Source organism: Falco rusticolus, chromosome 1 (assembly GCF_015220075.1).
Source record: "Falco rusticolus isolate bFalRus1 chromosome 1, bFalRus1.pri, whole genome shotgun sequence".
Lineage (NCBI taxonomy): Eukaryota > Metazoa > Chordata > Aves > Falconiformes > Falconidae > Falco > Falco rusticolus.
Window position 1 is genome coordinate 86,787,089 of NC_051187.1, and position 27,688 is coordinate 86,814,776.

General features: G+C 38.0%; 1 protein-coding gene across 3 annotated transcripts in view; it reads right to left on the bottom strand.

Annotated features, from left to right (window-relative positions):
• C1H20orf194 (chromosome 1 C20orf194 homolog) overlaps positions 1 to 27,688 on the bottom strand; it is a 79,339-nt gene that overhangs the window by 43,313 nt on the left and 8,338 nt on the right. For 2 of the 3 annotated variants that reach the window (XM_037387951.1, XM_037387961.1), the window contains exons 2-12: positions 24,688 to 24,767; positions 18,221 to 18,340; positions 17,242 to 17,366; positions 13,566 to 13,662; positions 12,226 to 12,332; positions 9,092 to 9,169; positions 6,765 to 6,863; positions 6,113 to 6,168; positions 4,832 to 4,967; positions 3,127 to 3,208; positions 2,130 to 2,166 (exon numbers count right to left, since the gene is read on the bottom strand). In XM_037387951.1, the coding sequence (XP_037243848.1) occupies positions 2,130 to 2,166; positions 3,127 to 3,208; positions 4,832 to 4,967; positions 6,113 to 6,168; positions 6,765 to 6,863; positions 9,092 to 9,169; positions 12,226 to 12,332; positions 13,566 to 13,662; positions 17,242 to 17,366; positions 18,221 to 18,340; positions 24,688 to 24,767 (1,017 nt within the window). Of the gene's footprint in view, positions 1 to 2,129; positions 2,167 to 3,126; positions 3,209 to 4,831; positions 4,968 to 6,112; positions 6,169 to 6,764; positions 6,864 to 9,091; positions 9,170 to 12,225; positions 12,333 to 13,565; positions 13,663 to 16,696; positions 16,726 to 17,241; positions 17,367 to 18,220; positions 18,341 to 24,687; positions 24,768 to 27,688 lie in introns of those variants that run through there. The other variant, XM_037387970.1, reaches the window with a different exon arrangement.

Consider the following 27,688-nt stretch of genomic DNA (forward strand, 5'->3'; position numbering starts at 1 on the left):
AGGTGAAGCCAGCAGCAACTTACAGCTACTGAAATATTTATAGCTCCCAAACTATTGAAAAAAAGCCCCACAACCACCAAACCCCACCTGTGTCCAACTAAGAAACATGAGCTTCTGTCTTCCAGCTAAACTGGAACAAAAAGATAAGCAGATCGACAAAACAATCTTAATTCCCCAAAAGTTAACTCCTCTCATTACTCCTCTGCAACTGCTAGATGTTGAGGGAGGAAAGAGGGGGAGAAAAGAGGAAGATACAGCATTTAAGCCAAATGCAAAGCATTCCTGAAGGATGGAAAAAAAAATCTGAATCTCCCAAACATGGCTCAACATGGAGGAATCTCAAAATGCAGCAATGCTTGGCTTTGAACTTCATCCCCAATACCAGTAAGAAATTTTAAAATTTAACTTACTACATAGGAAAAAACCCTCAAAAAGTAATTTCATGTACTAACACATGCATTTAACTTACATTTTCAGTACACACTTGCTACAGGAAATACATGTAATTCTTCCTAACTTTGTAACGATTCCTATTGTCACTCAAATTCATATATATATGCAAGAAAACACCTCACAGTGGGCTGTGCTTTTACATTAATACACTATTGTTACCTTACTTTTCTTCCCATTTAAAAATCTTAAGACTAACAATGCAAAAACAGAAAATGGCATTTTCTTAAAAAAACAACAACAACAAAACCCACAAAAAAAAACCCAAAACACAACAAGGATACTTACCCCAAAACCCCAAAACCCCAGGGATACTTAAAGTTATACAGTATATGTACTCCAGGTTGCAGTTCTGCTTCCTAAATACCACCAAATTTGGACTAAATAGTGCTCATGACATATTTTTCCATTTTTTATTTCATTGGAAAATATTGACAAATATAAGGACCTGTTACAGGACTCAACTGCAAACTAATTCCCGAATCATGAGGTCAGGTTTGTTAGAAAAGCTAGTTTTGCTGCTACTGTTGAAACTAGGTTATTTTATCCAATACAGGGATGTTTCCAAGAAAAAGAAATTCTCATAAAAAATACTGCCTCTATCAGCTAACCCCTGCTTCGCTTAGAACTTCTCTAGCCATCTGTTAGAAGTGTATTTAGTAAGAAGTCTTTCAGAAGCAGGACAAGAAATATTCTGTATGCTTGGGTGGAACATATACCTAAGCAAAATTACCTGTCAAAGTTAACATTAGTATAAAAAATTAAAAACATGTTGCTTAGTCTAGTAACCTCACTCTTATGCCTTTGAAAACCATATCACAATTACCAAAAGCCAACAATACTAAGCATGAAAGGACACCACTACCAGCTCCCTTTGACACATCTCTAATATCTTGCTAATATGTCATGCAGGCTTGCAAACTGCTCTGCTGCAGAAGCAGGAACAGGCTCCCAAATCATCCTAACTAGCAAGGAGGACAAAACCTCTGAGGAAAGGTCTGGTTTATCAAGATTGAGAGCAGTACCAAAGCAGATGATCTACCATGTTCTTAAAGCTTGACAAGTATCTACAACATGCATAGAAGTGGACATCAACATAAATAAACAGTCTTATTTTGTGAAGGTCAAAATATGTGGAAGTTTTGTAGCTTATTGGAAAAAAAAAACTAATCAGAAGTTAACTTTTATCTATCCTCTAACAGAGCAAAACTTCTTCGCAAGTTTGAGTGTTCCCTGTTGGCGTTTTCACTAACCATTATAAATCCTACACGTGGTTTAGCTTAATCAAACTAGTGTAAAAATTACTTTCACTTCTGTGAAACATGCTCCCACTCAGTTATAGATCGTTTCCTTCTCAGTGTATATGAAGTGCATTCTAAAGCAATTCCAATAAGTGTTAAGATAAAAGTTTTATTGCAATTTAAGCAAAATTTACTAACATTTCCTTTCATGCTTTGCTATACAGCAGAAGGGACGTCACACGAACAATTCATAGTTTGGCTCACTGAAAACCTCAACGAGCGATTTGCCTTAGAAACCTTGTCACATTCACGTTATTCAATATGAAAATGTAGCTCTGCAAATGCCAACAGCCACTGCTGACTAAAAGCAGTTTTGACATACTGCCACACGGTAGGAAGTGTGAAGAGTTAAGGAAAAATAAAAAGTTGACAGCTTACACTTGTTCAGCTTGCTTGTGCATCTCATTGTCATTTCCTGTATTAAAAACAAAAATTTTAAGCACTTTTCAGAAGTGTTTATGCAGAACTTCTTGGGCATAACATTTCTGCTACGTATCTCACATGACATTTATGCAGTATTTTGTATAACTGCCGTTTCTTTGCAGATTTACTAAAGAACAAAGCAGATATTAACTTGTATCAGTACAGCCCGTACATACTACAGCCAAGACTAAAACCTGCATCTCCCAAAAACAGCTGCATTGGGTCAGAACAAAGATGCCACTCACACGGTATCCTGTCTCTCAAAGTGGCCTTTCCTGGATGCCCAGGAAAAACCACAAATAGATCAAACATGCCATAATTCTTTCCACTTTGCAAGCTTCCAACCACCTTTCTTCAAATGCTTTCTGAGCTGGATATGGTTTCAAGATATATAGTAACCCTAAGGAGACTGCCTTTATCCATAGACTCATACAGCCATTTAAAATGGGTAAGAAAATTGTTGTTTAAAAACTTCACATGGCAGGTTTTTGTTAGGGAAGACAGCTATTATAACACGCTATATTAGACCCAAACCAGAGAATAAAGGATAAAAGTCAAAGAATTTTCTCCATCCTTTTAGAAGTCGTCAATTATTTCATTTTAAAAAAAAAAAATAATAATCAGGCTTATCTGACCAGTATCACTTCAAATTACTGTATTTTTGGGGACTGTTTCTCTACCAATCTGTATGGAATGTGGACTTCAATGTTTATCCATTTTAAAAGGCCTGCACACTCAGAACTGACAGATTTTTGCATATGAAGGTAGGATGTGTAACAGAACAATGTTCTGTCATGATTTCATGTACTGGCTGTGGAACCACACAGCACCTACTACTCCATGGACTAACGCTCATGAAAGAATCAAAGCCATCTTTTAATCGCTAGAAATTTAAAATTTTCAAAGGGAATAACTGTCTTAAATTACTACTTGGGATTTTTAATATACTTACCCAGGAAAGGAGTATGAGTGGTCCCAAAAAAATAGGTCCTTGAACAAGCCAGAGGTCCCTTTGGAGATACACACTGCACTACCTAGTTGTCAGTATTAATAAGATACAAAAAGACCTTAGTAAAAAACATTGGTGCAATAATTAACAATAAGCTAAGTTCCCCTTAAGTCTTCTAACCATTGACATACTACAGGAAGTGTACAACACACTTACCTGGATTTTAGAAAAGCAACTTACGTTTTCAAAGGTATATTTCACTTTTGACTTGACCTGAATGGTTGAAAGACTTTGGAAAGGAGATGAGCTCTGACTTCCATAAGCGTTAAGCATGTGTTTTCAATTTCCTATGTCAACTGCTCTTTTCATGAAGAGGAAAGTGTGTCAGGTTCCCATAACTACGCTTGCACTTGGTCTTATTTACTATTTTCATGACACCCTATTAAAACAGTATCACCTGTACCTGTAAATAAACCACCTGTTTAAGAACAATGTCAGAATCTGAGGACAACAGATAGAGCAAGTACATCAGAATAAAATTGTACTTGCATTTTGAAAGATTTCAAATGGTCTTAATGGGAATGTTAACAAGGGGGGGGGGGGAGGGGAACAACATTGGAAGTGTTTTTACAGAAATATGGTTAGACAGAGCAGCAAATGGAGGATGAGATTTCACTGGGATGCTAAAACAATCCTTTCTCAGGCTTCTGACACATGCAAAGAGTCCAGAATACCCACGTCCGTCCATCCATCCCTAAAGCATCTACGCATGAAATGTTGTCATGACAAGATCATAAACTCATTCCCTCAATCATACGTTCACGCCACGATGACCTGTACTCAACCACATCCATCTCCTCAGCAGCACAGACTCTGGACTCGCATGACTGACAGACACTCCCAGAGCCCATAGAAATTGGCTTGCAGGGAGAACTACACAACGCAATCTGCACACTACCTCTCCTCCTTCGCTGCGAGTTACCTTCTTGATCACCCAAGCCCAGCCAGCCAGAGGATCTGAATTCCCTGGGGTCGCTTCCCCAGTTACGTCCCCTGCACGGCGGTGCAACAAGCCATCGACCTCATCATATGTTTTAAAACTAAGCTTTTACTTGAAAATGGAAACAAGTTAATCTTACAACTTAATCTTAACATTCTTTGAACACCAGAAAAATTTTCAGTTTCATGAACTGTTCAGTTGCTGAAGCATACGCTGAAATTTGAATACACAAGTATCCTGCATCTACTTGCAAAGTCATTATCAAAAAAAAGTGTCTTCCCATTTCTTTTTAAGAAATGGCTAAACAACTCTGATTAAAATAAAATCTGAGTGTCAGAGTTAAGTATATCATATGCATCATCAGGAAGATTTTCCCTTTATGGCTAGGACAAACATCCCCACAAAAATTCCCTCTCCCCCACCCCACACATTTGCAGCACCACAATTAGTTTATAAAGTTACCTTTCTACAGGGGAAAAAACATTTAACACATTCAGCAGTCCCTGATTAAAGAATCAGTACAGTATGACTTAGAGAAAGAAAAAGGAAACGCATTCCTTTGACTGATTATTAAGGTAACATATGGGGGTTTATATGTTAAGAATTGGGCATTTAACTCATAGAAGGTAAGCATTTTAAGGGCACAAAAAATATATGAAAAAAATATATGCTGCTTCAAAGTATCAGATAACTACTTAAAAGCCTTACCATATGCTTAGCAGTGCTTCCACCAAGGCCAGTGTTTCGAACAAGATGTCCTTCTGATGGAAAATTAAAGTTACCAGAGTTCAAGTTTTCCTTAGTTGAGTGGCTACCAAACAGAACAAAGGGCTGTCGGCTAGGGCTGAAGAGAGAAGAGGGTATCACTACCAAAATACTTGAAGAAAACACAAAACAATAAATGAAATCAAAGCTTTCAAGTCTGACAGACCAACTATTGAATTCCTTACTAAAAGAGTAGGAAGAAAAAAAAAAAATATTACTACAGCTGCAGAAAGCTTCTCATTGAAAAGACCAAGTTCCAAAGAAAAACTACTTGACTTAAGAAGACTACAGTTTCTTTCATATACAAGATCATATCTCAAGGTTGTTTCCCAAATGGTATTAGAAGGTTTTTATTCCTCTTTTTTTAAAGTAAATTGCCTTGAAAAGCTGACTAGCTTAAAGTTTACCATCTTGAAAAACCCTGAAATGACTACACTGGAATTAAACAAAACTATTTTGGTTTTAGTTCTGGCTTTGGGCCCAAGACTCAGCTGGAGAGGTCAAGGTTTTTCTTTTCATTATTTAAATGCAAACAACATAGGATGCTGAAAACAATAAAGGACATTGAACTCCACCGTTTAACTCCAAATAAAGAATCTGCAGAGACATTCAAGTAGCTAAGCAACCTTTGTTTAGCTCAGAACAGCAGAATGCTTGGTTTTGTGACATACAACAAACCAGTTCCTCTCTCAGATAAAATTATATGCTGACATGAAATAAATCTGACCTGTATTTCCCAGCTCATATTGGCTAATATTTTGGGGTTTTAACTGCCCTGCTTTAAGCATTTGTCTTGTGTGTGTTGTGACGCACAAAAGGACATCAACTTATTCAACCTTCATTTTTAGTTGGTTTTGAGTATCACATAAATAGGACCAACATTTTCAAACATAGTTGTCCTGTGTAATGAGTTCATGAGTTTGTTTAGATCTCTGACCATGAAGGAATTGATCATGTTAGAATTATGTTCAACATGTTAGAAGGTGGATGGTTTCAAACATGTTGACATTGTATATTTAATAACTACACCATTAAATCCCACGAAAATTCAGCTTATCCTTCCTAGAAGTGCCTTTGCGTATTTTTTTTAAATATGCAAAGATAAGATGTGATATGCTGAGATGGTCCCAAAAAGAATTATAAACATTATGACATCAGAGGTACGGAAAAAACGTATTAAGTTACTAGTGACACCACAATTTTACAGGGAATAATGAGCAATACCTGTTATCTGTTATATGGCTTGAGATCATTCCATGACTGAAGTAACTTCTGAAAGGCTGTGAAGAATAATTAAAAAAAAAAAAATTAACAAGCAAATGAACAGAAAGCATGATATGTCCTCACTATCATTAAAAATAAACCTGAATTATCCTTCTCAGAAAAAAATCCTGAACCCTCAAGAACTACTTCCAACCTCCATAAACAAACCCAAACACCATTAAGTCTCATATATGTTTAAAAAGCAACAACCACTATGAAAAAACACTGCACTACTTTCACCCATGTTGTATGTTACCATCAGTTATGTTTGAGATTTGACACATGCAACCTCAGCTTGTTAGGAAGTGCACATACCAAAGCTTCCACTAAAATGGAAGTCAATCTACCTACAAATGGAGATCTTTTGCGCAGGCATAAAACAGCTAAGTTCAACTATCAGTGAACACTTGACTGAATTACACCAGGCAGTCCTAAGCCATCATAATATGGGTAGAGGTAAGGTGGGTGGTGAACTTAAAAATGCGTTTCTACTCCTCAAACATCAAAGGTGAGATGGGGTAGAGAGAAAGGAAAACAAACAAACAATGCTGAATAATAACTACTTCTGCATGGATGATGCTAGCATTTCAAAGTATTACAGAAGCAGGCATACCTCCCCCGCCTGAGATTCCGATAGTTCCAGAATGAAGGGAATTTCAGTATCAAAATTAGCAAAAAAGTTGGTCCACTGGTGTTCAAAAATCATTAAATCCTAGAAGAAAAATATTCAACATTACTTAGTAAGGCAGGTGTTACATCACAGAAAAAAGTAAGTCACAGATTGTACTAAATGAACACAAATTACTTCAGAACAACGTAGACTACATTTCACTACGCAGTATAGAAAATGGCCTGCACAATGAAACACTTAAATACAAGAAAATAAACATCATTTAGAAGGTAAGGACCTTCTGCTGCATTTTAGGGGGTCTTTTTTGGGTGTGTGGTTTTTTTTGGTGGGTTGGGTTTTTGGTTTCTTTGAGAGCCAAGAGGCAGGAGAGGGAAAAGGACCAGAGCCCCGCCCTGTTTTTAACCCAAGTACACTGTTTTGAGATCACTCATAACTCAAATCTCATGTTTCCCATAAAATTTCCAAAATAAAACACTTGGACAGGTGTAATTTTCAGTTTTGAAATCTATATATGGTTCTGCAGTAATTTGTATCTGATGTTAAATAAGCTTACGGACAGAAAATGAGGAACAAGGTGGGGAATTTGGAAAACTCGTGGTATACAAGCAGCAGGCAATCCTTTCTTTTATCTGCATTTGTGAAAACAAAAAGTTAAGTGGAAAAGGAAACACTAGTAACACCTTACTGAAGCAGAATAAAAAAGGAAGATGACTACAGTTAAGTGGTGCATTCAAATTAATCTTAAAAAAAACCAGAGAATCAATAAAAAGAAAATAGTGTGTCACACTGACAAAGCAGGAACCTTACATAACTAGGCAATTTTAAAATACTTCAAGATTACTTGCAGTTACTTGTCACATACTAACTTGGAAGACAAGAGACATCCTGATTTTAGGAAGTGTAGTTTTTCACATATATGTAACAGGCAAAACCAGAACTATGACTTTAGCAGTGGTCTAAGCACTATACAGTATTTTATTTCAGCCACTTCATTAATGCAGCAATGAATGAAATTTAGAGAATGAATGTTGATGAAACCTTACAAGCCTTCCAAAACACTAATAAAGCCTGTATTAGAGGTTAAAAATGAAGGTTTACATTTAGATGCAGAAAGTATCATTGGAGAATACTGTAGTCTCAAATAAGCTTTTCATAGAAGCTAAAGGCTAGGAATTGCTTTTGTCAGTTTTTTGGCACATGGCAATATTTTGTACAGAACATTCTTTTACATCCCAGGTCAAGTTCAAATCAGAAGGTTTTGAAATCAAAGTTGTATTAACAAAAAAGATATACTTTTTTTGCTAATACATACCAGCTTCAAACGCTCTTAACTTCATCCTCATGGAGAAAAAAAAAATCATTTTTTAAATAACCAATTTCTATAAAAGCAGAGTTGTATGAAAACCGCATTTATAAATTTTATTCAGAAAACCTGAATTCAATTTAACAACAACTTTCTAGTTTAAAACTCCAAACTAGGATAAGTAAGTCTGTTTCAGGGTAGACTTACCAGGTACAAGAAAAGTCCCAGACATTAACCTTACTTGTACAGGATGGGGGAAGTGAAGTATCAGAGTGTGACTAAGACTGACAACCTTGTAAACTGTTATGACATTTTGATTTTCATTACAGCAGTTGATTAAACAACCAAATTGGTGTGAACTACCAGTATTTTATTAATAAAAGATACTTACTACTGAACTTACTACATACTGAAAGCTCACTTTGCTGCCAAGCTAGAACGTGATGAAAAATTAACAAAATAATATATACTAATAACATTGTTTTCTTCTCTAACACTGAGATCAGCCCATCGTATTAAAATGAGGAATCACTTTACACTGTATGTCTATATTCCACAAAGCTTCAGGGCAGCCACTGAGTGTCACTGTTACCCACTTAAAGTGGTTACAAAGCAGTTCTGAAAGCAGTTTTTCCTGGAATGGCTGTAAATTGAAGTGGAATTTTTTTCCCCCCTTGCTGCAAAAGGAGGATTAACACACACAAACAGACCAACTTTCTGCACTTTGTACACAGTCATATGGCCTGAAGAACAGTCACACCATTTACAAAAACCTTTAGGAGAATTTCAGGCAAATTAAGAAATTCAAGGAATCCAAGACAAGCTGTTTTAATGTTTTGTAGACTTCTGTGGTAGATTTGAGGAAAGGAAAGAGCCTGTAAACAACAGTATGCGGAGCCAGTAGATTAACTCCATAAGCACTATTAAAAATAAACAAAATCACAATTTTGCTCTGGGGCTAAACTAACAGACTAGTAGTTGATTCAGAGTATTTAACCTGCATTACCTCAAAGAGCAAGTCCTCCAAGGAAACAGGATCCATCTTGCTGTATGTCTTCCACAAATCAACACTGACATCCATTAACTGAAAAATATTTTAAACACAATTCTGTGAAATACACCATGAAGAATGTCACAGATTCAGGTTTAAGCCACACAAACAGACTTGCAGCACACTGCCCATGCTACCAGTCGTCCTTAAGTATGAATTCAGAAATATTGTTTCATGCTGGTTACAAAAGAATTGACCAGATGCAAGTGTTCTGGATGCTTCAGAGACTCATCTCAAGTAAGGCTTTGATATAGGTGCAAATTTTTGCCTACATCTTTCAAATAAATCATTTCATGAAGTTTTTCAAACTAGCAATCTTTCAACTAGCAGGTCGAGGAAAGTGATTCTGCACCTCTACTCTGCTCTGGTGAGACACCACACACACACACACACAGCGCTACCTCCAGCTTTGGGGCCCCCAACACAAGAAGAACATCGACCTGTTGAGCCAGTCCAGAGGAGTCCACGAAGATGCTCAGAAGGCTGGAGCACCTCTCCTATGAAGACAGGCTGAGAGAGTCGGGGTTGTTCAGCCTGGAGAAGACAGGGCTCCAAGGAGACCTTAGAGCACCTCCCAGTGCCTAAAGGGGCTACAAGAAAGCTGGAGGGGGGCTTTTTACAGGGGCCTGCAGTGATAGGACAAGGGGGAATGGCTTTACACTGGAAGAGCAGAGATTTAGGTTAGAAGAAATTTAGAAGATTTAGGAAGAAATCTTCCCTATGAGGGTCATGAAGCACTGGCACAGGTTGCCCAGAGAAGCTGTAGATGCCCCATCCCTGGAAATGCTCGAGGCCAGGTTGGACAGGGCTTGGAGCAACCTGGTCTGGTAGAAGGTGTCCCTGCCCATGGCAGAGGGTTGGACTAGATGATGTTTAAGGCCCCTTCCAACCCAAACCATTCTATGATTCTATGGAATTGTGCTAATAGCAAAGAACAGCATCAACTGGTGCAAGTAAAAGGGAAAGATCAGTTTTCTGAGACAAGAAAGAAAAGCAGCAGATTCCAAAATTACTCGTCCTATGCACCAGCCAATTCTCGCTGTAAGCGTAATGTAAATATAGGCTAAGCTAGTTTAACCTAACAGTTCGCAGTACCTTCTTCCAAGTACTAAGATGATGCATATGAGAACACTAGTCAAAAACATATTTATTCTTAAGGGAAACTTGCATCTGAATAATTCCTGCATTTACAAGGTTTCCCACCACCCACTTCATTAAAAATGCAACACTGACTGGAATTTTCTTAAACTACTTCTTTACAGTTATTCCACTTACTCATATTATTAGATAGGGCAGTAATGATTTCCCATACATCACTTCCATTCACCTACCAGTACAGTAAGTTCTCTGGATTATAGCACCTTGACCAACCCTGACTTCGACTTCTGTATTAAGAGAGCAACCGTGCTTAAAACACTGAAAACAAGTAGTAAGTTATCATCATCAGGTTATCTTCAAGTCTTACAGCACAGAATGCACAGCAGAGGAAGAAAATCAGTTTGAGGAGCTAAAAATAAACTGAGATCACTCCCTTTTAATAATGGCACAAGTATTCACTTATAGATCATTTACAGTGATCTCAAACGTACTTCCTCGTATAGACTGGGTTTTCCTCCCCATCTGTGACACATAGGAGCTGCCTAACAGATAATCATGCATAAACAACTACATAAAAAACAAGAATGCCACTTCCCACTTGTAATTCCCTTATGACTTTAAGGAGAAAGAACTCAAGCTGGAACTGCTTGAACCGCCGGAGCTAACACACTTAATCTTAAAAATACATACCGAGTATTTTCATTGTTCCTTTTTAAATCTGCAAGAGTATAGCAAAGGCAGCATCAACTCCCACAATGAAATAGGAGAGGCTCTGTCTTTATGAAAATATCACCACGCTGGGTCTACACAGTTTCTCAAAGCCTCTATGGATTCATGAAGTGAATTGGCAAAGGTAATAAAGATCCAAACAACTCCTGAATTCACAGTCAAATCCTCCTTGACTAATTTCAGACATTAAGAAGGGCTACTGATACTTAGGTACCTCTCCACAAATGTGCTCACCTATTTGCACTTTGTACTTAATGATTTTGACAGGTTCACACAACAAGATTATTTACAGTACTGGTGATAGAATGAAGAAAAGAAAAGCATGAGGAAAGGTATCAGTGGAAAGAACACAGTGCTCAGAGAAAGGCACACTTGCACTGACATAATAGATTTTTGAGCAAGTGTGTACAGTACTGCAAGTGATGAGACTTTTAACAATAGTACTATTAATTCCTTGGGTTTCTTCCAGTTGTCAGAAGTCAAACAAAGAACATTCTGGCTGTAAAAATGGATGAGTGACTACAAAAATAGGACATCTGCATTTCTGTGGCAGACATCCAAGAAAATGAAATAAAAGAAGTTTCAAAGTAGTACATAAATACAAAGCTGTCCTCTGAAGATGCTGTTTGAGTATAATTAATAAATAAGTGAATCAAATGACACAAGTTGCTCAGAGTAGAACAGCAAGTCGTTACCAAAACTAGGGGCATCATCCAAAATCTTAACTGTTGCCCTATTCAGCAGGCTTCAAAGACCCAAGAATATATCATGTTGATGAGACAAGTAGATGCATCTCGTGTCAAAACCAATGACCCAAGAAATATAGTCACTTATTCTCTGTTTATCTCAAGGCATTTGTCATTAGCAGCTTCTTTTGCACTGCTCTTGAAGACCTATACCCATCTAGCAGAGTTAAAAGTGTTTCTGTTATCGGCAGAGGAGGCCTTCAAAGACAAGGAAAAACAATTCTAAATCACAACTGGGGAGCTGGGGATGACGACCAAACAGTCACAGTTGATCCAGGACAGAGTGCTGTGCAGCTTCTAACAGAGTCTCACAGCAAGACTGCACTGTTTCCCTCCTTGCACATTCAAAACACCGCTTCATAAGATCCTGAAAAACTTCATCTAACTTTGAAGTTCACTTGAGCAGTGAGTCAGCACTAGATGATCTTAAAAGGTACTTTCCAACTGAAATAATTCCATGATTCAATTTCTGCTTCAGAACGGAAATGGAAGAAATTTAAAAACATAACTACTCACTTCATATTTCATTGTAAAGAAGCCATCACCCCCGATTCCTTCCAGTGCAAAAGCCTGCACTATTGGCCACTTTTCAACAATGAACATATCAAATATCTGTAGATGACCTGCAAAAGAAATGTTTCACAGAAACATTATCTCACAAATACTGGCAGTTTAACTTCCTGTGAGATCTTAGAGCTGTTCTGAGACTCTAATATAGGATGTCAATTATCCTGCCTTTGTACAACTTAAAATCGGTAATTGAAAAACATTTTTGGGAAGAAGGTAGCTTTCAGAAACTTTTCTCTACACCCTGAATTTTTCCCCTTTTTTCCAGCTACCAGGCTAGCAAAGAATACTATGTCTCCTTGCGAATTTAATTCCAAGACCATTAGTAAAACTGTGCCTCTTAAAATTCAAGATAATAAACAGGGAGCTTTGCTTACTCCAATTTCTTCAAATATTTGGCCTTAAGTAAAATACTGTCAAACATCATCCCTGTGTTAATCAGAATTTTAAGTTGGGGGAGAGAAAAACTATTCAGCCTGGCACTCACTGATGAAGCTGTAAGCCATCTGAAGTGTGATCATCATCCCTAGATAATACTTCTTTAGATACTTCCTAACAAAGAACCACCATACTTCCCCTATGCCCTGACTCATTAACGAATTTTTAGGCAGAGCCTATCACCCTTTCCTCAGGAGAAGCAATGAAGAAATAGGAATAAAAGAAAACACACCTCAAAACTGAATTAGCTTGGTTTGAACTTAGATGGTTCAAAAATAGAAGGCAATTTGCTTCCCCCCCGTTTGCCTCTCACTGTACTATGGATCAAAACCCCCACGTGCTCACGCTGCACAGTGAAGTACATGCACCGCATCGCTTTCACATTATTCACTATTGGGGATACTGCAAAACACACTTTACTGAACAATGTAAGATTACACTGTTCAGGCTGCAAGGCTGGCTACACATCATAACAGGAAGTCAAGCAGTCCAATTTTTTCAGTGCTAAAAAAGGGAACTTGCATAACGAAATGTTTATTCTTTCCTTATATAAAGAAGTATTTATCAGGAGCTCTCATCTGAACAGAGAACTTCTGTAGAAGCAAAACACGCTTCTCTGAATGCAAATTATTTCTTTGCCTCATGCTGTGAACATTCACTCTTCAGATGAAGTCTAAGGGCTTACATTTTTCAGAAAGAAATCCAACACAAGTAAAAAGAGGTTAAAAGGAAACTATTGACATATTAATCCTTATTTCTTACCCAAGGCATGGAAATCTTCATTCCTTGAACTGTATGACTTGCATGCTGCAAAACACTTAAGACTACAAGCACAAAACAAGCTAACCTACCTTGGCAGCTGTACGGAATACCAATGCGACTGCAATCTCGAACCATGTCTACAAAGCTGGAAATTTTAAATTCCTCTGCAGCTTCTTCATCTTCATACTGAAAGAAGTCATTTAGAATAAAATTTGATTAGGCGTGCCTACTTTGATTGTTAGCTTTGCACTAGAGGGAATATGCATTCTACTAAATTCCACAGCAAATATCAAGTAATCCACTAAAATACAACCTAGAGCCTCCAGAAGCTAAAGAACCTTTTTAGTCCCTATATTTTGGAAACTCCATCATGGCAGTGATGTATTCAAGCCAATGAAAATTGTTCTTAAAAACAAACAAACAAACAAACACCAAACATCAGAGCAAAGATTTTAATAAGGTTATATGAAGGCATAATTATATACTTTATTTTCAGCTTTCAGTGAAGTCTTTCTACATCATCAACTAGATGCTGGACAATTTTTAAACAATGAAAGAAACTTAGATAACACCAATTGATGTGCCTCAAAAAAATTGCCACGGAGGGAAAAAAAGAAATTATTACCAGCTTAACAACACTATAATGGGAAAGTCAGCTGTGACCTCAGGTCACAAAACAAGCAACAAGAACCAGTTGCTGTCTGAGGGAGAGGTATGTGCAGGAAAAGGAGGAAGAAAAGAAGATACCACCATGCAACACCAGCTTGCTGTTTCACACTAGTAGCAGACTGAAGTTGTCTGAAGACTTCAGCAGACTGGAGAACAAATATCCTACTTATGGCTCAGAAAAATAAAAAAACTAGACTGAAGAGAAAAATCACACAAAAATCATTTTTATAGCAGGAAAAAAAACCCTAAAAATACTCTGATTTTTATCTGAAAAGGTACAGTTTAGCAGCAAGTCTGAAGCAAAGAGGCCTAGCCCCACTGGGTACTTGAGTCACTTGCTTTCTGGAGCAAGATCAGGCAGCGGTGTATTTTGTATATTTATTTTATTTTTCTAGGTACAGTGCTCTGAACTTAACATCAAGGTAAATTAATTATTATTAACTTTTTGTACATAGTTCTTGTAAGCTTCAGGATATACCCAACAAATACATTTTAAGAACAAGTTCTTTTAAGACAAGCCTGAATTTAAGATGCAGTCCAAGTTCCTCCATGATGTGTTCTTTCTTCAATCCCAGGAAGCCAGATCAAAGTTTCAGTTCAAAGCCAAGCCCCAAACAACTGCCAGTTTCTAAAGACTTAAAATGCCATTAGAATAAGAACTTGGTTTTTGGCAGGGTGCTAAAGGCTTGCCTACTATCTGCTATTGCAGGTATAAATACAGCCTGTTCCATGACACCCAGAAAAGCCTCATTAAATTTCAGTACTTGATCTTATTTAGCCATTTTGAAAATGGGTATTCTTTAATAATACATGTTTTCTTCAAACAGCTAGGATACTCAAATTACTAAGGTCTAGTTAAAAGCAAGCAGGAAGGAGGAAAGGAAGGAGAGGCTATAGGTTCTGTCAGATTCATCAAGAGCTGCACAGAGCCAGGTATGGCATTGCTTGCTTTATTTCTACAACTCTTGAGCTTTTTTTAAATTTCATTTTTACAAATGCAAGCTAAAGTTATTTTTATCACTGAAAAGAAAAATGCTTAAAAGCCACTACAAGCAATCCTCCTGTAAACAGGATGCACATAAAGCCTATGACAGCAACGATTCTTCTTCCTTTCAGAAGCAATCTAGGGAACTGGCAATTTTTGTACATTACAAATATGCCTGGCAGTGCAATGCTCAGCTCATTCACGTGAAACAGTAGCGAAGTAAATCTTGTATTTTCAGCTTCAGAAATCAAGCTTTTCCACTCATTTCCACAAACAGCAAGGCATATGGTTTACCTTTCTATTTACACCATTATTTCAAGCCAGTACTGTGTGATTAAGGTTACTACCTACCATGATAAATCACAAAGAAAGTCCATGAACAGATGCAGCTTAAAATTCAATAGCTGCGACTGCAGTTGTGCTAGCAATACTGTGTTAAGAATCACCCAATTCCCGATTCCAAAATGCATGTTTTACCACCATCAGGTATGCCTCAAGATTTGCCCTTTCAGTAGGAATTCTGGCAACACACAAACCTTATGAAGCCAGGCTTTAGATTTTGCTACAGCATGCTTTAACCTGTAGCTCAGCTGTTTACATCTTAAGAAGTAATTAGCCCTCTCTATGCAGTACTCATGGGACTGTATCTAGAACGTGTATGTGGATTCCAAAACCGGATGTCTGCAAGACAGACATTGACAAACTGGAGCAAGTTCAGTGGAGGACCACCACAATGATCAGTGGGTTGGAGCACTTGTTGTGGCAGGAGAGACCCAGGCTTGTTCAGCCTAGAGGAGGCAATGGCTGGACCGCATAACTGCCTTCCAACATCCACAAAAACTTTATTGAGGTGGTGAAGTAAAGCTCTTTGCAGTGGTCTGCAGTTGCAGGACACATGACAATGGGTATGATTTAAAACAAGAGAAGCTGAGACTGGATAAAAGGAAAACAATTTTTCACTGTTAGGGTAGTCAAATAATGGAGCAGATAGCCAAGAGTTCTGCAGTTATCATCCTTGGATGCTTTCAACATCCAACCACAAAAAAACTTGAGTAACCTGATCTGATCTCATCACTAACAGTGCCTTAAGCAGGAATTTAGACAAGATGATCTCCAGAGGTCCCTTCTAACCTGAATTATTTCATAATTCTGTGATCTAAGCTATCAAAAAGCCACAGAAAAACACAATCGATCTATCATAAGCCCCATCCCTTTCAAGCTGAAAACTCAAGGAAACAAAAGGCTTCTCTCCCCGACCTCCCGGTTCATTCTTTCTCCAGCTTCACCCATTAACATCGCAGGCTCCTAACCCTTTCCCTTCAAATTTCACTATAATTCAAATTTAGAAATGGAACTACACAGAAACGAACAAGCAGGGAAGCTTCCCATGATGGCATTTAGGAAGAAGCATTTCCAGTCTCAATTGGAATAAAAAGGTTCTTATTCTACACCTAGACAAACAGTATTTTTATTTTTTACTCCTCTAACAGTACTTCACTATAATAAACATAGCTTTTCTAAGAGTAACTTGACTTTTAAATGCAGGATGAAACTCACGTCACTTACATGGTCCAGTGAAAGTGAGGTTAATAGCTCTTGAAAGGAAGTTGAAAGTTAAAACAGAAATACATAATAAAGTTTCTTGATTTTAAATAGCCTACTAAGCCAACCTTCTCTAATATTCTAAAATTATTGGCATAGAACACATTAAAACACTGCTCTGGTAGCAAACAAAGCTATCATTGGAAATCTCAAAGCTGACTGTGGTGCTTGATTCAGATTCTGCATTACTCAACCCACATGTTTTTCCTCATTAAAAGATCATTGACTCATGTCAAAACAATAGTAATTAGTGGGAGAGGGGAGCAGTTTGTCTTCATGCTCCAACAAAGTATTAAAAACATATTCTTCTTGCACACATTAGCAAAAATCTTAATACCCATATAGATATACATATACACACACACACATACATGCAGGTCACTCCCCTACTGAGTGTGAAAAAAGAAAAAAAGACTTCTGGGAGGAATGTTAAAAAAAGTTCCACTTGGAATTATCAGTTCATTAGCAAGTTCATTAGCAATTCTTATCTGCATTCACTTTCCACTTACCTCATTTTCAGTTAGACAGTGAAAATGCAAGTTCCTCCAGTATGCCACATACGGCAAAAGATGATTATAATTCACAGGGTTGCAGTACAGATGGACACTGTCAGGTTTTATTAATATGATTATATCTGCAACAAGCAGAAAAAAATATTATTCCAGCATCAAGACACCAGCATACATAGAAGAATTATAAGGACACAAAGAAAAAGAAACCTAAAAAAAAACCTCACAGAAATTGAACAGAAAACACTTTTCCTATAATGTACCTCATTAAAAGAAAATTGTTTAACTATTTGAATATACAATCACTCCCCACATCTTGGAAAAAAAGGACAAAAAAAAGAAACAGTTGGCAGCCACAGGCAGTTCCCAGTAGAATAGTACTTCTTATTGTTCCAAACAATTGTGGGTTTATTCTGAAGTCTTGTACAGAACTTGCGTCAGCCTGTCCTTTGAAAAGCCAAGAGTGTCAGTGATGAGCCCTTACAGAGCACTTACAAAACTACTAACTATAGTTGCTCTTGCCTGATATTACATCAGAAAGTTGCTCCAACTAAAAACTAGCCTATGGGGTAGATATTCAACGTTTCATGCAATTAAGAGAATAATCATCTATGATCATGGTGACTGGCCACTTTCCAAATATTAAAGTGAGTTAATATGTTAAAGAGGGCCCAAGTATTTTAGAACTCCAGGAGTATGATCACTCAGCAATTGGTAACACATGTACATACATACCAGGACTGAATTAGGACTTCTTGGAATGGGCTGTATTTGTTTAGGCTTAGAATTTGGCAGGGGGTGGGGCGTGTGCATGTGTTTAAAAACAAGAGTTCTTCAGCAGCATTTTTACGAGCCATTTTTTACAAGTATATACACACTCAGAGATTTACTGACTTACTTTTTTTGAGGTTTGCCCCTTTTTCTGCTTACCCTCCCTCCAGAAAGACTGCAGAATAAGTAAAAATGTTAAGCAGATTACCATCAAGAACTTCTTCAGGAAACCCAGTTCTTTCAAAGTCGTTGTTATTCTGGCTATACAAGCCAAAAAGCAGGTAGTTTGCCAGTTCCCTGCAACCTTCATTGTATCGACTATCTATTCCTGCAAAAGCAAAACCATACATGAAGTGTCATGTGTCCTAATATTGTACACCTGAAGAGTTTGTTTTATTCCCTAATAAGAAAATAAAACAGGAGCATTAACTTAACCCCCTCACATAGTCAGTGGGCACAGATGCCTATTGAACTTACTGAGAAAACAGGGTAGGGGAAAGTTCGCTGTCACATGCTGACGTTCAACCCTTGACCTAAAATACACAGGCATTGCTTAAAAAAAATTAAGTCTAGTTTTCTGCAGTACTCCGCATCAACAAAAGTACAATTTTATCCAGTAATTCAAACTTAAACATCTGTCTGTATGCAGTATGAATTCTAATTAATATGTTCTTGATTGAAGCTTCCTAACAAACTAATCCTGTGACCTAAATCTCCTGCTTTAGACTACATGATTAAACATTATCTTATCAGTATTATACTGCAATCCCTGAGTCACCAGAAAGCCAGTGCAGACTTCTAACAAATCATGAAAAGATATTCTGACAAAACATACGGTATACGAACAGCTTCCAAGTAAATTCTTAGACAGGTCCTTGGGAAAATAAAATTAAAACAACTGAAGATCTGGAGCACAAAGAAATAGAAGATAAATACAAGAAAAAACAAGCCACAGATTTAGGAAGTATTTTCATCTCCCTGGAAGACAGTCACAGTCATAATTCCTAATTCTGCTGTAATAAACCAAGTTTTCTCCAGAAGTAAAACCATGCATGAAGCAGCATGCCTGACACCCACACTTGACGAAGGTCACCCACCAGTCTTGCCTTGCTATAAGATTGCTGATAAAGACTAACAGCAAGTTTTCCTACCAAGTTACATTAAGGTACAGTTGGATGGTTGCCAGCAAATAAAAAATTGTTACCACCGTCCAAAGGAGAGATCAGCACACTGATAATGTAATAGCACAGCCTGAACATCTGGGTTTCAGGACTTAGATCGGAAACCAAAATACTGCAGTCATCTGAGCTTACCAGAAACTGGAACAAACCCCAGGTTCTCCCAATTATGTTCCTTTTTTTATGTTATGCTTCAGCTTTGAAGTGCTAACCAGATGCCCTGTCTGCATCCAGCTACTGAATCCTATACCTTAATAAACTCCCTTGCTTGTCTAGTAAATGACCTTTGGATAGATCATGTATATTCCAAGGTATCAGATATTTGGTCTAAGGCTACAGAAGAGACAAATACAAACACTTCAAACTGAGCTGAAGCTATGAAACTCTGTAGTACTGCTCCCCGCTCATGGCTTCACAATTAACAGCACAAATAACACACTGTTGTGCGCACTGCACTCCTTGAACTGTGGTGGAAAAAGAGGAAAGCTACATCACACCTGCCCCAGCCTTCTCAGCCCTCAAAAATCTTTCCTGCCACAATCTTTGAATCCTCATTCCTCTATCCAGCTTCTATCACTGATCTCCCATTCATGTATATATGTCCTGGGAGCATGATCTTTTTAAAACAAGTCAATGCGGTGTGTTTGAAAGCATCCATTGACAGAATATCAAAAGCCTTAGCAGCCAATCTGTAACTCAGGTCCATGGCATCAATAAGACTCATCTCAAGAATGTTCAGACCCAGTAAACTCATTTTTCCCCTCTGCTGCAACATTCTGTCTTTGCTGTGCCAATAATTTTCTGCATAACCAGACTGCCCTGAATCTGGGAACTCTAAGACAGAGGGGGTGCAAGAGAGGGATGAGAGGGACAGCACACTGTCTCTTTATTTACATTTCCAGCCTCATCAAAGCATGCATACCAATCTAACCTAGAATTCCACGGGACTTGACACACCAGTATTGGTGCCAAAGCCCCCATGTCTCCATGGGGTTTTAGTTACTACAATCAAGCGTGGAGACTCTGTTCTTCCAGGAAGAACCATCCCTTTGTTCCAGGGAATTCCATTTGAACATAATCAGTCTCCTTGAAACCAGCTACAGCCTTAGAAAGCTAGCACACACAATGTCCTGAAAATAATCTGTCTTACTGATCACTTGCCTAACTGAGGCAAGTTTTGAAGGCAGATGAGCCATAATCCTGGCACAAAGCAGGAGTTCTGATAGTCCCTTTCAGTGGCAGCAAGCTGTTAGATCAGTTGTTCTGCAAGCAGCATTACTTCTGTTTTGCAAGCAAACATCACCTATCTTATCAAACGTTACTCTAACAAGGCACCTCTAACTACAGGCCAAACAGTGTGGATGAAAGCAGCCATGGCATTTGTACTTTTTTCTATCAGGTTTACAGGTGGGGTTTCCAAAGCCTAAGGCTAAGCAGCCAAGGCAGTGTGCTCAAGGACAGGCTAACACAGTCAAGCAGAAAAAGGAACAGATGATTACAAAGTCTGGAAGAGCAGAAAAAAAATGAGAAACTCCTCCTTTTAAAAAAAAAAAGTTAAGATGTCGGCATGACTTGAAGAGTTTGAGGTTTTATCTGGGTGCACCAGCTCTTCAGGCTTGAAGTATAGAAGATCTTTAAAGCTAAACACCAAAACCCTGCTTTTTAAGTTAGCGACAGAAGGAGGGGAAGACAAGACAAGATGTTAACATCAAAAAGATGATGTTAACAAGGACGACAGCTGATAAACAACTCGTACAATAAAGGACATGGGTAAATATTGCTTGCAGAACACTGATAGGCTAGCAGGGAAGGCATCAGCTTACCATAAAACAATTAGCCCTCCAGAATACTTGGGTTTTGTGGTTTGGTTGGGGCTTTTTTTTTTTTTTTTTTAAGTATCCAGTACAGACAGGAGCTTTCATACTGAGGCTTTAATAGTATACTACAGAAACATATGAAGTTAAATTAACAGATATAGGTAGCGGAAAATAAACAGGAAATGAAACAAAGACAAAGATAAGATACCTCCAGAAAGCACATCAGGAGTCCTCAACAGAACAATGGGGATGGCTATTAATTAGGAAACCCCACGCCTGTCTCCAGCTGAGTTTAGTAACTCCCAGCCTATTCCCAACTCATCACAAGGGTGTAGTTAGACAATGACTCGGTTGAACAGCTCCCTGCTGCCCACAGAGCTATTCCTGCTCCTTCTCCTTCAGTCAGTGCTCATCTGACCTCTCAGTGAGCTGATTTAGTTTGCTAAATTGGCAGAAAACTACTCTGGCCAAATACAGGGTAGGGGGGGAAATAAATCTGTCTGTTCAGTAAGATGAAGTGGGTGCAACATATCAAACAACCACCAGCACTGACGCAAACTGCATGTGGGGAGGGACAAAGAGGAAAGGGAAGAGGAGCAGTTCAGGGGCAGGCTGAGACTCCCTTTTGCACAGCAAAAAGCATTCACCCCAGACACCTCTCATGTCTGTAATTTCACAGTTGCTAAGCCGACATAAACATAGCCTGCAGGTAAAGAGAGCCCTGCTTTGTCCCAGCCAGTCTCAAAAATCAAAACAAAGAAAAGTTGTTCCATAACACATTAAACAGCCACGTGAGCTCTAGGGACACCAGGCAAGTAGCAGAAAGGTGAAGCTGGAGAATGGACAGATCACCTTCAGATATTTGCCCAAAAGCCACATGCAGTTGTGGAATTGCCATCAGAAGTGACACAATAATCATTAAAATAGTCCCTATTTGGAAAGGGAATTGGATGAACAATCAGCACAACATACTAAATGCTAGTGAGGTTTCATCCACATCCTAAGTGCAAGAGCTCTGTGTGGGATGGGTGTATCAGAGAGAAAAAAAAAAAGTTATCTAAAAACATAGTAATACACGAACAGAACCAAGATAAAATAAACTTAAAGAGTACAGCCTCTAAAGCATTCCAGTCCTCTTCAGGGAGGATAAAAACTAAACATCAAGGTCTGTAAAAGTTTACCTTAGCTATGATGAACTTTGAAACAGTCTGATCTACAATGGGAATAACAACAACTACAGTCAGATGTCTAGACATACCCTACTGAAACTAAATACATATCCTCAGAAATTGGATCAACTTAACCATGAGCTGAAAATCTGTTGGGAGGTAAGATGCAAGAAACACCACTGTTAAGAAAAATAGTTTAGAGTATAATTTGTTTGATATGCTGTTTTCTTAGCAGCTTTAACAGCAACACACTCCAGCTGAGATATCACAGCTTTTTAAAGATGTCTGACATGCCAACCTTCAAATTCCTTTTTCCTGTCAGTTTCGATACCTTTTCTCCCCAGCAAAGAATGCAGGAACGCTACCATTCAACCACTTTAAAATAAGGTAATAGCATTATTTTTTAAAAAAACAGTTATAACTGTATTTAAATAACTGTTTCAATAATTGGTCAGTTCTCATCGCTCTTTGGAATTTCACAATGCTGGTTTTAGTTTCAGTATAAATATCAATCTACTTGAAGCAAAGCTATAAAAGTTTATATTGTTTTTATCTCACAGCCCAGTATGTAAAATTAAAGTTGGAGTGAGGGAAAAGCATTAATTCTAGGTCATTAAAGACAGCCAAGTGAAATATAACATGCACTGACTGTAAAAAAAGTTATGAGTATGTTTTCCATACAAGTCAACAGGACTCAAAATGTAAGACTACATATTTTTTGTCATCTGAAGCTTGCATTTGAAGACAGATTTAATGTTTTTATAACAGACTGACATGCCTGCTTAATCATAAGTTATGCAAGAAATTCTACAGGCTACATTAGACAGGTCAGATTAGACAACAGTCTCATTGTGGGTGCTGAAAGATTAGTGCAAAGCACAAGTCTAATAACAAAACACACTTGCTGTATTCTTATAACACAAATGTTTATTTATTAAGAGGTATGCTCTTATGCATGGACTTAAATACTCCACACTGAGGATTACACAAAGCAATTCCTTTTGCCTGTAATGCTTTCCCTAAAGCTGTACAATGTCTTGAGTAACCACTCTTTGCTTGGAACTGACTTCAGAGTTAAAAATGGTCAAGAAATACTACAGTGTCAATGGCAAGATGGCATAACTTTACATATTTTATGAAATTAGACTCTAGCACCAAAGGTAAAAAAACCAAGTACTTTATCCTGTATGATTAAGTTTCATTGTAAGGGTGACACAGTGACCTTAATAGGCCTTCTAGCTGTAAATTTGCTACTTAGCCAAAGACTTCTTAAACTCTTACCCTAAAGAATGTGGGCTAGGATGAGTCATGCTATACAGTTAGCATCAACCATAAGAGAACTAGGTTATACACATTTACAATATTTTTGTGGCTCAATAAATGAGCTTCTTCAAGTTTTCTTGCTACATTGTTTAAAAAAAAATAACCAAGCCACGCCCCCAAAAAAACCCTGAAAAACAGGCTGTTGTATCATTTCATAATGCAAGCCTGTTACTACACATAGCTTCTTTAGGGCTACGTTAGATTTCTCTATCTTTAACTGCAATACATTATTTAAACAATCACTCCTTAGTCCTTTTCTCTAAGGAATTTCAATCACCACTCCTGATTTTTTCCTTTAGTGTCTTGATAGTGATTATATAATAAGAAACAAGAGACAATGTTACATACAGAAATGATATTAAAGCAGTACAAAAACCCCTGTTACTTTCCTACAGAATACTTGCACATGCAGCTTTATTTCGTATCACTCTTCTCTCCCAACCCCAGAAGCAGCACTGAAACCACATGCTGTTTATCTGCCACCATTTAACTTGTAACTGCTTTCTGGGTTTCTCATGTGACTCTTTAAATGTATTTTGAATTACTTCTCCTGAGGCAAGACCTCCCTCTCCCTAAATTCAAGTTTTATTAATTCTGTCAGTTTCCTAGTTATTCCCCCCATCCCCCCACCTTATAAGCCAAGCCTGTTCACATCCGCCACCCTCCACAGCTCTGCATATCACAATCCCCGGCCCTGGCGCTCCTCTGCTCTTTTCCACTCCCTTAACCTCAGCACCTTCTAATCCCTTCCACTTCCCAGCCTCCACAGGAAAATCAGCTGCAACACACGTGCTTTCAGTCTTGAACTTTTATGCCAAGCACCAGCTAGAAAGCAAACCCTGCCTAGACAGCTGAATGTTTAGTCCATTAGATATACATTAAATTCTCTCCATCTTTCCTTCTATTTGGACATTTAAAAAAAAGACTCTCTTTTCTGTCCAGCTACTGAATTTTCATCAGCCTCGCAAGAATGTTGATATTATTACTATTGTACCAAGTTTGCCTGAAATTAGTAAACAGGCTTAAGTAACAATGTAACAATCAGATAGCTGTCCGTTCACTGAGAAACAGGGCTGGGGCTTGGGGCAGGAAGCAGATGAACTTCATCTTTCTGAAACTCATGATACCTTTATCAGTACAGGGAAAACAAGAAGGGGAGGGGGGCGGGCAGGGAAGAGTAAAACTAACCTAAAACACAAAGGATTCCATCAGGTTGCGATTTGCTGCTCTGTGTCAGGATACTCTGAATGTTTCGAAGGCGGCTGCAACTGCAAAAGAAAGAGAATTCATCCTTAAGGTCAGTGTTTCAAAGTGCTCAAATTTGGTAGGCTAAAGAGTTGACATAGCCTTTTTTCCTTTATTATATAAACTAAGTGGACACACTTCAACTTGAGTATCTTTTGTTTGAAATACATTTAGACCTCATATCAAACTATCCCCAGATTATTTATTTTTGTCCACGGAAAGATGAAGAACATAGCCCTGAGAGAAGATTAGAACCTGTAACTACCCCTTCTAACCAAGCACCCTGTTAATCTCTAACCTCTAGCAAAAATGTCTGTTCAGGGTCCTTCTCACCAAGCCAGCAACATTCCTTTCTCTACCAGAGAAGTGGAGAGCACAGCAACACGGGGCACGTGATGCCCAAGCAGAAAACTAACAAGGGAAGGGACCGCAGTAGCTCCTACACCCCAAGAGAAATCTGCTGAAGATGTTTCAGCACCTCCAGCACCATCAGATGGCTTCCACCTTGTTTAACTATGTAACACAGACACATCCCTGACTTCTTACAAGATCCAAGTGAAAAGCAGGATACTGGTGTAGGACAAATGGGGGGAAGGCACAGAGAACTGTTTCCACTCGCAAACCTGAAGGGTCTCATCCACGTCCTCAGCTAACAAAGCACCAGTGTCATGCTATCCGCGGTGTCCCAGTGATGCTTTTGCCTACCAGTACCACAAAACCCAAATGGGTCACCCTGTCGTTATTACAAGCACATACATTAACAGAAATGCAGAACCAAGGGAACTTTCAGACAGGAAAGAGAAAGCAATTATTAGCAAACACTCCAAGAGACAGCTCCTGACCAGGAGATTTTCTCTTATTATTTAAGTTTCAGGTGCTACAGTTCTTCCTTGAATCTGGCATTACCCACTATAATTTTATTTTGTCCATAAAGGAAAAATATAGAGCCAATACTCTGATTTAACGTAGCAAAAGCTGAACTCTAGAAGAGTGTCACTTTGTAAGAAAGACTTTTTTTCTGCAAGAACAATTAACAAACTGAACTTATACTAGTGGGTTTCCAGCCAAAGTCAACCACAGCTCAGAACAACTCTAAATAAATACTACTTAATGCAATCATAAAAGTAGGAACTTTTCCCCCCTTCTATACCCAAAGAAATAACTATATCATCTTCGTAAGATACACATTGCCTCTCTCATGACTTCTGTATAAAAACCATGACATTTTCCTAAAATGAACAGTTAGGGAAGTTTAGAAGCCTAAAATATAATCTTTAATATCTACATTAAAAAGAAACGAAACCATACCAAGTCTTGCCAAGATTTTCATAATCAAAATTAATTGTTTATATTATAAAGTTGAATTTGATTGTCCAATGTGCCTTTAAGCCAGACAAAAAATTCAGCTACAATAGCCAGACAAAGAGCAATATAATTTCTGCTTCTAGGCAACATTTTGTGAGCTTGTTTTAATACAGATAGAAGGCAAGGAATTTCACTGCTGGTATTACTGAATGTATTTCTTGTTTATAGCCTTGTTTATATAAGTATGAGCTGTTCAGCTCTAGGAAACAAATGTCTCTTAGAGAAACACTGAAACAGAACTAAATTTATGATCATCTCAAACAAGAAAGTAAGGTCAAGTATTCCTATTTTCATAGTAACTTCTGTCAAGTAAAAAGCAAATAAATCTTTTCAGTGCTACTACAATTATCATGCTCTACTTTCTCTGAAAGACAGAATGCACACAGAAGGTTTACGTTATAGCTAATCTAAATGCAATCTGAACATCTGCAGTAAAGGACAGACATTTGAACATTTGTCATGGGGAGTACAAAAGCAATGCAAACCACTCCAATTCTATTTTTCCCCATTTTTAGGTTGCCTATTTGAATTCTCAATCCCTCAATTATTCTTTTTGCCTAAAACTTCCCAATTCATATTATATGCTATACTGTATCACAGTCCACTGTGTGTATGAATAGATATTTTGATCCGGTCTTAGACACAGAAACAGACATTAAATCCACTGATGACAGCAAAAAGACACAATTAGGCACTATCAGATGCTCTTGCCCAGGTAGGTGATGTCATAAAGTTTGTGAAAGAAACACAACTTTCTGCTGCACGTTTTAGCAACTTCTAATTAGAAGTTCTTTAAAACCTCACCTAAAACTGAATCTCACAGCTATCCAAACTTAAGGTTTTGTAGCTTATTCTGGAAGATTTTCATCTCACCACAAAGCAGGACCTCAGACTACCTAGATGAGAGATGATGGCAAGCTACACAGTGCTATTATTTTTATGCTCCTCATGTCACGAGATCAAGGGCAGAAAGTTACTAGGCTCTTCACTGTGGTTACACACGAATTTGACTTATTTCATCTTTAGTATGCAAACAAGCGTATAGTCATTTAAGAACCATCTGTGGGCAAGTAGTATTGCTAGAGCCTCTGTAAAATACAAGAAAATGGAAGCAACTTGATGTAGAAAGCCCGCATGAAAACAAATACACTTCTCAACCCACCTGCAAAGGACTGCTTAAGAGAAGCCCATGCCTCCCAAGACTGTCTAAAGGACAGAGTAAAAGGACTGTGAGAAAGCATGCCAAAGGACTTCTGCAATGACACAAGCAGCTTCCATACTGCTTTTTATTAAATCATTTACCATATCAGGGGATGCATCTTTCTGCTTCTGCTCAGTGAGAAAAGAAACTGTCATCAGAAAAAACAACTATGAATACTTGCGATCTGAACACATAAAAGGTAGATTCTAATTCAACTCCTCAGAACCAAGATGCAAAAATCCTTCTACTACCTGTGTTCAACTGTTACTCTCAAGGCAAATGTAAGCAGCCCTCCAGCCAAAGACAGGTTCTTCTGGATTGCAAAATATTTTTAAAACCTGTTATGCATTACAAGCAGACCATGAATACATACTTTAA